The sequence below is a fragment of the Carassius auratus genome, unplaced genomic scaffold (genome assembly GCF_003368295.1).
Source record: "Carassius auratus strain Wakin unplaced genomic scaffold, ASM336829v1 scaf_tig00024249, whole genome shotgun sequence".
Taxonomy (NCBI): domain Eukaryota; kingdom Metazoa; phylum Chordata; class Actinopteri; order Cypriniformes; family Cyprinidae; genus Carassius; species Carassius auratus.
Genome location: NW_020525327.1, coordinates 6,814 through 23,760, shown reverse-complemented (window position 1 = coordinate 23,760; position 16,947 = coordinate 6,814). Strand labels below are relative to the sequence as shown.

The 16,947-nt window shown below is 34.5% G+C and overlaps 1 protein-coding gene across 1 annotated transcript; it reads left to right on the top strand.

The window, feature by feature from the left end:
* The first annotated feature begins 15,949 nt into the window (after positions 1-15,949).
* Positions 15,950-16,348, top strand: LOC113078114 (phosphoinositide-interacting protein-like). The gene has a single exon (XM_026250425.1). The coding sequence runs from the start codon at positions 15,950-15,952 to the stop codon at positions 16,346-16,348; it is 399 nt and encodes a 132-aa protein (XP_026106210.1).
* Positions 16,349-16,947: the final 599 nt, after the last annotated feature.

Sequence of the window (16,947 nt, the reverse complement as noted above, 5' to 3'; positions counted from 1 at the left end):
ATGCTAACTGCATTTCGTTGCCTTGTACCTTACATGTGCAGTGACAATAAAGTTGAATCTAATCTTATCTAATCTAAATAAAAATAATGGCTGTGTGTTCATAAACTTGCACTTGGAAACCCATTTTCAAAAATATGCGTTTTCAGTCCCCAAAACGCAGTTGTTGTGTAATCGAACATGCAAAATGCATAAAAAGTTTACAGTTTTTGGCTAAAAATGTTGTAATGTAAATGGCCCCTTAATGTTATGGTGCTTTTATGGTGTGTTTATATATATATATATGTATATATATATATATATATATATATATATATATATATATATATATATATATATACAAACGTCATAGATAGCTGTACTAGTGAATCATGACTTATGCTGAATGAATCAAGATGCTTTCATGGGGCTCTTTGTCCAATTTGAAGATTAACATGTTTTAGATTAACATATCTTTCTTTATAGTGCTGTATGGAGCAACATTCAGGTGAGAAAATGATGACAAAATGTACCTTTTTCAAAAACTTCTGGGATTTTTTTCTTCTTCTTTTCTCTCTCTCTCTCTCTCTTGAGAACTTTACAGATCATTAATATGTTGCTATGTTTGCAACTTTTTCTCTAGATTAAAGTGCTTTGCAACCCAAATGATTGATTGTGGACAAGGTGGTCTGGGGTGACCACGTCTCAGCAGTTCCCAGGGCATCATGGGTCCTGTGGGTGTAGAAATAGAGATGAGAAACCAAATGTGAAGCTGGGAACTTCTGTGGGGCTTACGGAGGAATCGATTCTTCACCTCAGAAGGAGAAAATGCATTCTACAATCCTGTGGGAGTCCGAGGGATTCACCTTTACCCTTCTCCGCTGGAAAAGTCTTTATGCACTGAGCTCAGGTCAGACTCCAGGACGGAGTATTGAAACACTGATCTTTGCTGAACCTGTTCATATAATTAAAACACTTGAGCCAATCAAACTGAGCATCCTAATGAGGGAATATGACTAGAACTGTGATTTCCTAACTGTGGGAACAAAGATATGCTTGTTTCAGTTTGCTGTTGGCCTAAGATTATTTGGGAACAAAATAACATATTTATTGTTACTATAGAAAAACCACCAAACCAGTGGTGAGGGTCAATTCATCTGGAAGCTGTCAATCACAGAAAAATATTACTCTGTACAAAATATCACATAAATTGTTACTATGGAAAAACTGTTATTTGATAAATGCAAAAAGAAAAAAGAAAGAGAGAGGGAGAGACAAAAATTACAGAATGACAAGACACAAAAAGTTAATAGTGCAACAAAAAAATTACTACAGTAAAAATTCTGTTTGTTTAATTTTTTATTGTTACTATTGAAAAACAATTTATTTAATGTAAAGAAACAATAGAATGTACAAAAAATGACAGACTATAGAATGTATACCCCCCCCCCCCGCAAAAAATAAAAAAATAAAATAAATAAAAATAAAAGGAATTAAAAAGAAATTACAATATAATATATATATTTATTTTGTACAAAATGACAACTTCTGAACACTTCTGATTTGGTAAATGCAACAAAAATAAGTCAGTAATTAGACAAATATGAAAATTTTTATAATAATGTTTTCTAAGTAATTTATAAACATTTTTTTTTCTTTTTACAGAAAAGGTTATTGCAGTCTGTTGTTCTCCAGTTTTTTATATTTCTTCATAGATACATTTATTTCAAAGTGACTTATAAAAATGTTTCAGAGACAAACACATTTCAAGAATGAGAAATTATAGGTCAAGTCATAGGAGTAAAACTTGAGAGCTCTTAAGAATTTTTTTATTTTTTTTCTGTGACATTTGGACTGCCTATAAAATGTTTTTGTTGTTTTTATTGAATATATATATATATATATATATATATATATATATATATATATATATATATATATATATATATATATATAAGCCATGCAGAAAAATGATGAGTTCTCTCTGTTCTCATGAGCTCTATATTTTTATCCAGTTTGTTAATTCACTTAATGCAAATATTTCCTTCAGCCATTAAATTGTCAAAGCAACTACAGATTTCTAGCAAATTATCATTTAGCAACTTAAACATTTGCTGCAAAATATCATCAGCAACTCTATTTTTTATTTATTTATCTTGTTGTGATGTGTAATGTGAACTCAATGCCTCTGTAGAAAACAGCTTGCAAATCAAATATATTAGTGTAAAAAAATAATAACATTATAAAGTCAATAATCTTAAAAAAAATTCATGCTGCAGTGATGGGAGTTTACAAAGTTTTATCCAATAAGCAGCATTAAATCCAAATTAAATTGTTTATGCAGACTCTGTAAGGCTACTTGAGATGATATCTGAGGGAATATAGTTGGTCTAATGTGTTTTTATGCAGATTACATTAGCTGTTTCCTTATACTTATGTTGCGATCACTTTAAGAAACCAATAAGAATCTGACTTTACCACAGTTAGGGAAAAACCCATATCCATGGTAAAATCAATGTAAGGTTGTTCACTTTCTTGTTGCCCGATGCTCTGAAAGTCAATGGTGCTGTGAATCTCTCTGTAATACTCTCTCCATCTCTCCCACACAGAAAGTGAGTCTTGTTCGGGGTCTTTGGCCCCATAACTCTTCTTTATTGCTTTGGCTGACTTTACCACGGTAAGCGCTGACAGAGGCCTTTGTGCTCTTAGAGGAACAGCATGTGTTACAGGAGTCAATGGGTTCAGATCCAGTTTGAGATGCTGGACAATACGTTCAGGATCCGGAGGGCAGACGCAACGATTAAACTCATCCGGAGGATTCAAAAGCTTCAGAAGATGACTGGTGTGTTTTCAGGCGTTTAAAGATGAAGTGTGTGTTTTTAGGATGTTCAGGTAATTTTGTGGTGTATGTTTAATGTTTACAGTCACTATGAGTCAGTCATAGATCATTTGGACAGACAAGTTCAAGGAATAGTTCACCCAAAAATGACAATGTGCCAGAATGTGCTCACCCTCAGCCTCATCGAAGATATAGATGAGTTTGTTTCTTCATCAGGACAGATTTGGAGAAATATAGCGTTACATTACTTGTTCAGAAGTACTTGGTCAACAGTGGATGCTCTGCAGTGAATGGGTGCCGTCAGAATGAGAGTCCAAACTGCTGATAAAAACATCACAATAATCCACACCACTCCAGTCCATCAGTTAATGACCCGTGAAGAGAAAAACTGGGTTTTTATCCATCAAATCCATCGAGATGTCTTTTTGCATTTGTTCTGGTTAAAATATGAGTCACTTATAATGCTTCCTCCAATGAAAAAGTCCACCCCCTGTTGTCTTCTCACATCAAAATCCACCCACAGATTTATCTAGATCTGTTTTGGACTTGTAAGCAGTGCCTGATCTGTGCAGATTTCTCTCCTGATTCAGACGAGACGACTCTTTCATTGGAGAAAGCTAAATTATGGACTAGGCCTATATGTTTGGATTTAAAAATGTCTATTAATTTCTTACAAACACAGCTTTCCTCTTTCGTCATAAATGGCTGGACTGGAGTGGTGTGGATTATTGTGATGTTTTTATCAGCTGTTTGGACTCTCCTTCTGACGGCACCCATTCACTGCAGAGGATCCATTTCTGATATAATGGTGATATAATGCTATGTTTCTCTTAAAGCAGATACACAGCTGTGTGAGGTCAAACATCTGTTTTATTATAGAAATATACAATGATGATCCAGCAACAAATCCTAAAACCGGCATGTGAGCTTTGTGGTGAGAAACATATAATCAAGAGAAGACAAAGAGACCGTGCAAAGATGAAAGACTCTTCACTTTTATCTCACAAGTGCAAAATACATGGAGATGCATTCACAAAACATTCAGTGAATCAAAAACTGCAGTAAAATGTGTTGCTTGTTGCTTCCAGTGTTTACATGAAAGTTTTCAAGGCACAATGAATGAATACATTATTATTGGTCATATAATTGTATGTTTCATTAAATGTTTTACAACATGTCCCTGTCAAAAAGAGAGAGTGTGCTTTTGGTTCACAAACAGAGGTTTTATTCATCATTCTCATCTCTTAAAAACTTGCTTCCATGGGAAATATTATTAGAAAAATAAAAATGTAGTTTTGAATTGCTTTGGCCCGCTGAATTGATTTGGAGCTAATTGTGTTGAACAAGCAGTGTTTGCTGTCTGAAGACTCATCACAGCGGCTCTGTGTAAAGTCTAATAGAGTCTGACTCGCTGTGTTTCTCTAGTGCAGGTTTTCAGATGAATGTTCACTAATTACCCTAACAGACTCAAAAGTTTGCTGTTTGATCAGAGATGATGAGCTGTTTCCCCACGACACAATAGCACAGCACACAATCATTACCAAATAAACATCCTGCAAGGTGCTTCATCAATGCTTGTCGCTTTTTGAGGTTTGTTGTTTCTGAAACACGAGAAACTGTCAGAGCAAAAACATAAAACATAATTTACATTTGAATTAATCTGCAAAAAAGATGAATCTGTTTTCTTTCATATTGCATAAAGCGATTAAATATAACCCATATTCTGTTTTGTTTTGATTTGTGTGCTATTGCTCCGGTTGCTAGCGGGTGTCAGAATTACATTTAAACTGAAGTTTGTGAAGGCTTACTTGATAACGAAAAGTCATTTCACATAAAAATAAATACAAGAAGTTACTGTAAAATAACTTTAAATGACCTTTCTAAAAACTTTGATAGATTATACTGGATTTACAATTCGAATAATGTTGTACTTTTACTTACAATTTAATATAAATACAGTACTGGCAATAATGGAGGAATTGAGGGAACGTATTTTTTTGACGAGCTCAAACGTTAAATCGTGTTGATTCATTGTAAATCTGGCCCTACATGAAAACTTACAGTGAGGTAACTTTCTAAATACTTCAATAGATTATGTACAAAATTAACTTTTTTATACATTATATTTTAGCCTTTTTTTATGAATCTCTTTAAATGTAGGAAAATTTAGGTAAACAACAACAAAGGGGAATTCAGGTCCCCGTGTGATCTGTGAAGATTGATTATACTTTGTTTTGAAAGAAAATACATAAATTTAAATAGATTTTATTTTGGTTATTTGTTTAACGCATTGGATTGTTAGTGTTTATCTTTTTCTTATTTTGTTCATGTTTATTGTGATATTTCACTGTCACATGTTCACTTGATTTTTCAAACTAAAGATTTTTCAAACTAAAGACGGTATGAGTCAATACTGAAATCGATTGAGCCTCAAGAGGAAATGCACAACTAGCTGTCATAAATGTTAATGTGCGTTTGAAAGAGTGAAAGGGAGCGGGTTCAGTTAAAGAAATCCATGAAAGAGAGAAAGCTCTTCTGGGACCATGCAGTGAGGGTTTGGTAACAGTCTTTAAAACACACACACACACACACACTATCCTACCCACACTGTGTTAAATAAATAAGTAGCTCCTGTCAAAGGAAGGGAATATGATGAATCCACACCTGTTAACAACGAGAGAGAAGGGCTGGTCTCTCGGTGAGTATTTGCATGTGCTATTAATGTGATCAACGATGACATTCAGTCCCTGGAAAACAGTGTTTGTTTTCTGCTGGACATGATCTCCACTGGCTCCATTAGTGCTGATTACAAGTCATCTGAGCTCCCTCTGCTTTTGCTGTCTACTGTGACATTTTAGGGCAACATCCAACTGACTGATTCAGAACAACAGTGAATAACACAAATAGTGTGTCAAATAGCGCATTTATTTTCCATTCTTTTCGTTATAAGTACATATATATAGTAGTTGTTGTTGTTTTTTTATTTGGGATTTTTGTCATTGCATGCATTCTGGCATTGTCTTCTTCACAAAGGACGTGTGTAGTGCTGCTTTAATTTGGAGAAATTAAAGAAAGCAACATTATTTGGAGTACGATACCATGCAGCACACTAGATTTCAGCCACTGTTTAGTATGATTTGGGGTGATTTATAGACCGTTTTCTTGGTTGTTTGTGTTTTTAGCATAAATCTGTCACTCCTTAGGCTTCTCAGGCTCTTTAAAGTGGATTCTGATTGGCGGTTTATTATTAGTGATTCAAACGTTTACTATGTTTCTCTGTTGGTGAGATCTGGACTTCCCTATTCTCATAGAGTTCCTAGAACAGTTATTATTCTTATCGTCTTTGGTGTGAACGGGCCTTTTAAGGTACTAAAAACGTTTCAGAATTTCCTATTTCAGATCTAGATGTCCATCGATGAGTTCTCCTCAGTCTGTGTGGTTTTTGTTCAAAGCACGGTGTGAAGTGTTCTGGCATGCAGGCAGGGGCGTAGCCATCTTTTCAGACGTGAGGGGGACAGAAATTTTATATATAATATCAATATTTAAAACATCATTTTTTTTTAAACAAATTTTTATATAAGGAAATATAAGGATCAAAGATCAGCATTTATGTGAAATAAAAAGCTTTTGCAACATAATACACTACACTGTAAAAAATTTCTGTAAATTTACAGCGTATTAACAGCTTAAATATACAGTACTGAACTGTTTTCTAAAATTACGGTGTCTTACCGTAAATGCACACGTGATCGGTGGGAGAGGGGGAACCAAAGGCTAGCTGGCGCATGGAGGAGCATGGTTTCACAAAAGTTTTATGGATTTCATCTCAAGTTGACGCTCATTTACAGGTAAGCAGATCAAAGTCTGAATAAATGTTAATCTTAAACTGTAGCGATTTTTTTTTATGTGGGCACAATATTTTAATTTGCCTTTGACAAATCTTGCCAAGACGGTGGACTAGCATAAGTTACTAATTTCTCCTGAAAGTTCAGTGTATGTATGTGTGTGTTGTGAAGGAGAGATTCTTGCAGCTAATTGCATCGTTTTTTTTCTTTCCTGGTGTAAAATCCTGTAAATGTTAAACTTGTGAAGAGTTATATATAAAATACTTGCGTTCGCTGATTATTTCAGTTTAATATATTCGGCAACAGTAGAAGATGAGCACGTGATCGGTGGGGGAGGGGAGCAACGGTTAGCGTCTGATACCAGAGAAAAGCATCATCAGTCTCAGTGAATAAAACATAGTAAACGGATTTTATCTCAAATTTAATCACGATGACAGATAGCAGATAACGAGGATCTGAAGTAAGTGTGTTTGCTTGATTTTCTGAAACACTTATTTGCACAATTATATTTACATTTTGCATTGGCGCCAACCCAGTGTGGTTTAAAATGGAGGATTTGCTTTATTTGCCTTCTTGTTGCTAAGTTAGGTGTGTTTAAAGTTGCTAACTTATATATTATCCTTATATATAGGGAAATCGAAAATAGGCCTGTAAACTTAATTTTACTTAGGAAGCATAAACTCACTGCCTTTTGCATGAGCACTTGACTTGATCAGTGGATGGAGTAACGTTATGGTGAGAAACGTTTGTTTTTTCGGAGTGACCCATACAATTTAATTCGTATCTAAAACAATTTAGAGTATAATCTAACGTTAAATATATTCTAACTTATTGTTTATTAAGTGGGCTTTGTATGTGAGCACATTTTAATCACAGATTTTGCACTGGATTTATTGGCACAAATCTCTATATCACAGAGGAAACGTTACTTCATCCACTTACATTCTAACTTGTTCCTCAGCCTCAAATACAGTTTTGTGTGTGTGTGTGTGTGTGTGTGTGTGAGACAGAGAGAGAGAGAGAGAGAGAGAGAGAGAGAGAGAGAGAGAGTGTGTGTGTGTGTGTGTGTGTGTGAGAGAGAGAGAGAGAGAGAGTGTGTGTGAGAGAGAGAGTGTGTGTGTGTGTGTGTGAGAGAGAGAGTGTGTGTGTGAGAGAGAGAGAGAGAGTGAGAGGCAGAGGAGAGAGCCGTAGACAGAATATTTTTAAGTGTTTTGAATGAAAAGTTGAAGGATGTCCCAAGCTGAGAACATACATATGGTACACCTGCTTGTCAAGATTCTAACGTTAATGTCCCACTTCCAGGAACATGAAGATGGACTGGATTCGTATGCAGATGTAAGTATTTAATTTTCTTCTTTCCACTTTACCACATTATGTTATGTAATATTATTATTTGTGTATTGTGTGTTCTCTACAGGTTGCAGCATCTGCATCTGAGGTTGAAAAGACACTCAATCTACCTGCCAATCCTCATCTGATTTTGCTGGGTTAGTGTGTCATTACACATGATGAAGAAACATTTACTGATGGTTGAGGTATAAAATTGTTAACATTGCTGTTGTGCATGATTGTTAAAATTGCTTCTTCTTCTTTCTTTTTTTTTGTGAGTGTCCAGTCAACATTTTTGACTGCAGTTGCAACAGTGTTTGCAGTGTACTACTTCTTCAACCTTTAGTATCAAGAGGCGGCTTGTTGCACATTAGAATTTTTTCAAAGGTAAGTGTTTTCCTTTTTGCATATGTTTTTATCACTCTCTTAGAATCTATGGTAACACTTTATAATAAGTATACAGTAGTAAAGTAATAAATTATTTGCAAACTAGTTACTTCAACCTTTCTCCTGTGTTCTACTTGTGTTCTTCCATTTCAGTTTTTTCAGTTCATCATCTGAAACACTGTCAAATGTGGTTTTATTCGCATGCCAGACACGGAGAAAATAGGAGAAAGGCATGTAGATCCACATTAAATCCAAACGAGTCAGAATATATATATATATATATAGATCCTTTGCTATTGATTTATAAGTGCTTTATTACTTTATACTTATTATAAAGTTTTACCAAATTAATCTAAATTCTAAACCAAATTAATGAATCAGAATTTTGAAAAATGGTTATTATACACTTCAGTAATGTGTAATGCTACTTTCCTTAGATGATTCTATGGAATATACCCAGAAAGAGGCTAAAAGACCTGCAGAGGCAAGGTAGTCTCCAAGAAGACGGGGAAGGGGGTGAATAAGAAGTCCACTACAGTCAATCCAAAGGTTGCCGCTCTACAAAAAAATCGAATGGACTTCAAATGGGATTTCATCTAGGCAAGTGAAGTTACACATACATTTTCATTAAATACAGTTCTTAATACAACTTATTTCACCGTTCAAACACATAAAATATTTCTCACATTTAAACCTGTAATTTGCATTGCATAAAATAAAATAATTTACAGCAAAGAAACGGTTTTATAGATATAATATTCAATGGAGGGACTGAGAGCTCTCCGACTAAATCTAAAATATCTTAAACTGTGCTCCGAAGATAAAAGGAGGCCTTACATGTTTGGAACAGCATAAGGGTGAGTTATTAATGACATAATTTTCATTTTTGTGCGAACTAACCCTTTAATATTTAACTTAACACTCATGAAGAAATTAAGTAAATATGTTTTAATTTTTTTTGTTTTGTTTAAATTTTTTTCAAATTACATATTAATGGTTAAAATACATTTTAGAAATCAAATAGCATGTCCATTTAACTGAAATCCTGAAACTGATTCAGTTAAACAATTTGTCAGTAATTTATTTTTAGGAAATACGTTTTTTTCTCAAATTCCATTTTTATTCCTGTTACAATTAAAACATGGAAGAACAGTTGTGTATTATTCCTTAAACATCATTTTTAATGATTATTATAATTTTTATTACTATAATTCTTATTTGTATTATTATATTACTTTGAAAATGACATATTCTACTGTACAAAAGTGATATATTTCCGTCACAATCACATCACATTAGACCGAACCTTTATTTTGAAGGATTGATTTAAGAAGCTTGATTTTTCTTTTCTTTTTTTTTGTATGTGGGCTAGAGCTGCAACTATTGATTATCTTTTCTGTAAACTAATCTATAGTGATCCTTTTTTTGATTAGTCGAATGCTTTAACCATTATTATTAATTTATTCTTTTTTTTTTATTAATCTAGTGTTTCTTTTTTAAATTATCTAATTAATCCTTTGGATAACTTCACAAAAAATTATAAGTACAACATCTAACATAATATTTCTACTTTTATTAATTAATACACTAATCCACATCGCGATTTCAGTTAGTGTACAACACAATTTTATTGTATTCATCACAAATGCGACAAATTCTGTGACAATCCACATTATTTGCCTAATTCCGTTTTCATGACTGGAATCCGTGAATGCCTCCCATGTTTTTCACATAGTGGAAATCGTAGGGTCCTAAGTTTCTAAAATGTTTGTGTAGTATTATATATATATGTTTTTTGTTATGTTCTATTAAAATTCTGCTGATGTTATTTTAACTTAAAAAGGATTTTTCTCAATGTTTCTGTTTCAGACTACACCCCTCCCTGGCTACACTTGCATCAGAGTTGGTGACAGCTTTATGCTTCTGAAACGTTCTTGGACTGTTCTACAAATCCTTGCCAGGTTTTGACTTTTATTACACAAAAATAAGATTCTTGTTCAGAAGTTGTTTGCCATTTCTTAAAGGCAGTTTTTAGGGGAATGTACACTCCAGGCCCATGCCCATGCATTGTCATACTCATAGCACACAGCTACACCTTAAATGGCTGCTTGTTTTGTGTTTTATATGGTAACTTAAATTAGTTTAAATATGTCTACAGACTTCTGCAGGGTTCATTTTGCACATTGTCTGTTTTGTAATGCTATGGTTAATTTTCTTCTCTTCATCTCATCTTTCTCTAACACATACAAAGACTGATTCTTCCATTTTGATTGTTTTTTTGTTTTTTTTTTGAGAAAGCATTTGAATTATTGTTTGGGCACTTAAATAAATAGTGTGCTTTAAGAAATACCCCCTTGGTCTTCTCTTTTCTGTCTATTTGCTGCCACTTTTTTGTATAAATGAAATGCCAGTTTGTGAATTTGTTAAAATACATTTATTTTTAATAAAGTTAATGATTGGCAAAATTGCCAGTTCTATGGTAAAAAAAAAACAAAAAACTAGAATACAGTAATAATACTGTAAAATTACGGTACACTGCTGGAAACCCTGCTGCCAGTATATTACTGTTAATTTACAAAAAAAGCCGTAATTCAGAAAACTGTAAAATTACGGTACACTGCTGGAAACCCTGCTGCCAGTATTTTACCGTTAATTTACAGAAAAGCTGTAATTCAGAAAACTGTAAAATTACAGTACACTGCTGGAAACCTGCTGCCAGTATATTACCGTTAATTTACAAAAGAGCCGTAATTCAGAAAACGGTAATAAAACTGTAAAATAACGGTACACTGCTGGAAACCCTGCTGCCAGTATATTACCGTTAATTTACAGGACAATTTTTTACAGTGTATATCATTCAATATATAATTTTATTTTTTTGGAGAATTTTTTTTTATAGAAATTAACACTTATATTTAGCAAGGACTCTTTTGTGGGTTCGAGTCTCAGGCCAGCAACACCACTGCTCCCCGGGCACCGCAGCATAAATGATGCCCACTGCTCCGGGTGTGTGTTCACTACTGTGTGTGTGTGTGTGTGCACTTTGGATGGGTTAAATGCAGAGCACGAATTCTGAGTATGGGTCACCATACTTGGCTGTATGTCACTTCACTTCACTTTGAATTGATCAAAAGTGATGATAAAGTAATAATTTTTCAAAAGATTTCTATTTCAAATTAAATGCTGTTCTTCTGAACTTTCTATTGATCAAAGAAACCTGAAAAAAAAATCTACTCCGCTGGTTTCAACATTATAATTATGTTATTTTATTTATTTTTTTATTTTTAATTTTTTTGAGAAGCAAATCAGAATATCAGAATTATTTCTGAAGGATCGTGTGACTTGAGTAATGATACAAAAAATTCAGCTTTGAAATCTCAATAAATTACATTTTGAAATATATCCAAATAGAAAACAGTTAATTTAAATAGGTTAGTAAAAATATTTCACATTATTTTTTTATCACGTAATAAGGCAGAATAGTTTCTATTCTTTAATAAATGCTATGTCAATTGGTACTGCATTGTTAATCCTTTATTTATCACCTGCTGGAGATTAATTGAAAAACCATATATTGTTGCAATCGTATGTTTAATGTCTTTGTGTTTGAAAAAGTTTCTGGGCTTTTTTTTTTCTGTGTAAAAACTGTTTTCATACAGCGATAGCTGGACGCTTTTGCCCATATTAGGATCTTCCTGAAATGACTTTCTGCACGAGAGCGCCCTCCAGCTTCGAGTATGAATGAAACGCACACTGCAGGAGTGTTTGCGCTCTGTGATGTCCATCTCGCTGTATTCTGGGTCCGAATTTAATATCAAATCATATGCAGACTATCCTGTCTCTTTGAGTTTAAATCTATAGTTATTCACACCAGCTCTTGAAAACCTCTATGAGAAAAACTTGACAGAAAAAGTGCGGGGGACGAATTTCCATGATATTAAAAGTGGGGGGGGGGGGGCACGTCCCCCGCGTAATCTACGCCCCTGCATGCAGGGTGATTTGTCTGATTCGAAGCAGATTTATCGAGTTGTCTGTCTGGCTCCAGGGCTTTTTCGTGTTGCGGTGAGGAAGAACATGACTCTCTTTTTTTTTTCTTTTTTTTTTGAGGATTTATCTGCATTTGTATCAGTGTAGCTGCTTGTTTGGAACAGACCGGCGCGTTAGACTGTATTTTAATTAATGAATGTAATTAAGTTAACTATGTCAACAGGTCTGAATGCAAACATCACTCTTCAAAAAGACAAACTACCAAGAGCCAAACAGACACCGCTTCACATTTAGACACTCTACCGTTAAATTAGGGCTATATTTTTACACCATAGTTTCATCGCCCACCTGCTTTAAAATCATCTTTAACTGATAGCTGTTTTGGAACATGGTAGCTGTTTTTAGAATCTTGAAATGAACAAATTAGAACATTCCTTTAAGGTTCCAAAAACTATTCTTAGAACATTCTTCTGCTACCTTGGCCTGGGCTACTTTATTTTCACCCACAATATGTTATTTGTTTCGAATCTCATGGAATGAATTCACTTAATATTTAAATCAATATTAATGTAAATTTCTATATAGCCTGCATTTGAATATTTTATGTAGGTTATAGGTCTACTAACCATTTCCGATGGGGTTTTGACCAGACGGATCCATCCCGGGGTGAGATGGAGCATTAAAGTTCTGCGGTTCAGTTTATAGGCTACTTGTTTTGATGGAGAGATGGACTTTTATTGCTTTGGTTCTGCTCTACAGGAGGGAAGATGATATTTCTAAGGTTGTCCATAAACTGCTCACAACTGCTCTTGGCTGTGTAAAAGTGTGTGTGTGAGAGAGAGAGAGAGAAAGACAGAGAGAGATCCACATGTGAGCAAGTGTGTTCTGAATACTGTCTTTCAGAGAGAACACAGACCGTATTGATTTTATTTAACTAGTGGACCACAGTTTTCCTGCGGTTTAGATTCAGAGCTGCTGGTTAAGAATACATCTCTACTGCCCTCTAGTGTTGAGCACCGGCACGGCGATTCACTCCAGTGAAGTGCTTGCTTCAAATTGTTTGTTTTAATTAACCTTTAGAACAATGATTTCTTTGTCATTTCAAAGTCGTTTAACCAATTATTTTTTTCTCTTTTTTTTTAGTTAAATATTTAGTCTTCTTAAATAGGTTTGTTTGAGTTTTATACCATGACCTTCATAACTTATTGCTTTTTAGATCCGTACTTGCTTTCTATTTTCATTATTTACAAGGTAAATAAGTGTTAGATTATTATTATATTTTTATACTATTGTTTATTTATATGTTAATTGGCTTTTGATATTTTCAAGCTTTATTTTAGTTGTAGAGTCAGTATACGTTTAATTTTTTGTTGGATTATTTCTGTTAATATTACGCTTTATTTTTCCATTTTTTAAACTTTATTGCTTAAATTTAACTTTTGTGTATGCTTAGGGTACTTTCTTTCTTTCTTTCTTTCTTTGTTATTGTTTTGGCTTTGTTTCAAACAGCATGAATTGTGTCAAAAAAACATAATTGTGTCAAAACCTCAATCTCATTATGTAAACAAACTGGCATTTACAGGGTTAATCCTGAAAAATAATTTTTGATGATTAAAAAATCTGTCAGTGAAAGCAGAAAAAAAAACAAATATTAATATATATCTTTATGACAGACTTCTTCTTATTTTAGGTTTAAGTTTAGTTTAGTTGCAAAGGCAAAATGTTACTATTTTAAGTTTAAGTCTTTCATCTTATATATGTATTTTATTGATTTAATTTTAACACTTATTATGTATCTGTTTTATTTCAATTACTTAACGGTAACACCATTGTCCCCCATCCCCCCGTCTCTTCAGAGCAGATGTGCTCAATAACAGATCAGACAGATCATCTATGCATTATACGGAAATCTATATTTCAGGACAGAGACACACAGAGCAGTTCTAATCATATTTAGTGGCAGTACTACAGTAACACTAGGGTGTGAGATATCTGGAAAGCATGTGTTTGAATGATTCATTTCTCATATCTGAAGTTGAATACAGCTTGTGGAATTCATCATTCTGTGCATATACTATCTGTAGCTTTTTCTATCATTTGCATGTCTTATCTTTATATTTTGATGGTAAAGAGAGAGTGAACGGACAGAGAGAGGAGGAGAAAGAACAGGATGAGTGAGTGTGGAAATGAGAGGAGAGGAGGGGGGAGAATTCCACTTAGTGTCCATCTAATGCACTTTACCCCACTCACTCTCTCTCTCTCTCTCTCTCTCCCTCTCTCTCTCTCTCTCTCTCTCTGTATCTCTCTCTCTCTCAGTCTCTCTCTCTCTCTCTCTCTCTCTCTCTCTCTCACGCCTCTGAGGTCTTGGATCATCTCACAGCAGAGGAGTTGACAGGACTGATGCTCATCTGACAGATCAGACAGATATCAGACTCAAGAGGATCCTCACGATTACACACACACACACACACACACACACACATCTGACAGGTAAGACCTTCCAATCAGTGGCTTTTTAACCTTATTTATTCATAACGAACGAGCAGCAATATACTAAAGTACAGAAATGATCTGCATATCTATCGTGTATCTTTTGAAATCTGTGCATTATGCAGAAATGACTCCTCTAGCTGTGGGCTCATGACTGGCGTTCACTGCAGTGTGATATATTCACACATGGGCTGTTTCTGTAGAGTAGCTGATCGGGGTGTGGCCCTGTGTGCTCTTTAAACTCAACACACAGTTATTTTCCTCCAGCAGCAGCAGTGCATGTGGGTGACTGCTGGGAACTTCTGTGCTGTGCATTACATTCATCCTAACATTGTTTAGAGTCTTATAGTTGGGAATGTTTTCGTGATGTTTGACAAGAAAAGCATAGCTGTTATTAATGTCTGTTTTAAATATTAAACTAAAGATCTGTGGTCTTGACATGAGTGGCGTGTTGTTGAGGAGAGTTTGTGCTGTTACTTTAGTAACTGATCAGATGCACCCGCTGGACCAGAAAACAGGTGACTAAATCACACAGATGCACAATGGAGAAGGAACGGGACAACATCTAAAAACTAGATGCTGACCGAGCGAGGGTGTGGGACTTGACGATGTTTCCTTTTATTTTAAATGACATTTATTTAACTTTAGTTAACAGTAATATCCCTGCTCTTAATTTTGAAGTCTATTTTATTTTCAATAACAAGAAATGCTTTTTATTTTATTTTATTTTTTTGCTATAATATTACTTGATTTCATTTTTATCATGTATTTATTTAATCTTTGGCAACTAGCCCATATTAAATGTTTTTTTTTTATTTTATTTTTTTTTATATATACTTTTGAATAATTCTGAAAACTTTTATTTATGTATTTATTTGTTTATTTTTTGGTAGGTTTTGGTTGTATTTTTTACAGAGGCACTGCAGCATTAACAATAATGCATTATTATATTAGTTTATTATGTGAATGTGAGACTAAATGCTTAAATTCAGAAGATCTCAGTTTGATTATCATCCGCAGGCTTGGCCAAACCAGGCGTCACAGTGCTGTTTACCAGAGACCGTGTGAGGCGCAGGGGTGCGGGACGTCCAAAGACATGCCATCAGTCCCAGAGCACCTGGCCCTCAGTGACTGTCCGGGCTCATATTCCCGCGAGCAGCTCACTCCTCGCTCCGAGAACACGGTCTTCAGCCTGGCTCACAACGACACCTTCTGGACCCTGCAGCCCGCTGCGGGACACTGCGAGTACTACTGGCAGGCCATCCTCCTCATGACCTCCGGGGGCAGCGTGCTGATCTGCGGGATGGTGCTGAGCGGACTTTACTTCGCTGGCTTCTCCATGATGGCCACCAACATCCTGGGCCCCGCTCTGCTGTCTGTGGGGCTGATGGTGCTGGTGGTGGGGATGGTTTTGATGCCCATCACACGACAAATGAGGGATCAGAGCGCAACCAAACACCTCTGCAGTTACTACAAGCCTCAAATAAACATCTGAGGAGAACTTAATCGTTCTCTAGTAGGATAATTAAGTTCTCTTAATAGTAGGATAGTTCACCCAGACATTAAACTTCTGTCTGTATTAACTCATCCTTCACAGTGACAGAAGTTTAATTTTGGGGGGTGAACTAGCCTTGTAAGGCAAGACACTGCAGGCAAAACAATTTTTTTGTTTGTTTGTTTGTTTATGCGCTGTTCAATTTTGTGATTTTTGAGCTATTTTGCTTCCTTAGCTTGTTTTCTTTCAGACTAGGGTTATTATCATTAATTAAAGCTATTAGAAACATGTTTTGTTACTTGAAATAAAACAATTATAAGCATAAATAATGTACAAAACTACTACTAAAATTAAACTATAAAATCTAATTAAATTAAAAATAAAAACAATAAAAATGTCCTCCCTGCAACAAACTGAAATGTTTAAGCCAAACCATTAGAATTACCATACATAAATAGTAATATTAAAAATAAATACAGTAAAATTACCAAAAAAATGTAAATAAATTAACTAAACATTTAACAATTTTTTTTCAATGTAATATTTAACAAAATATAACATTTAAACAAAAACTGAAAATATAATAAAAGCAAATAAAG

What these genes read in the sequence shown, in the direction of transcription:
- LOC113078114 (XM_026250425.1), top strand. Translation starts at nt 15,950, where the DNA reads ATGCCATCAGTCCCAGAGCACCTGGCCCTCAGTGACTGTCCGGGCTCA.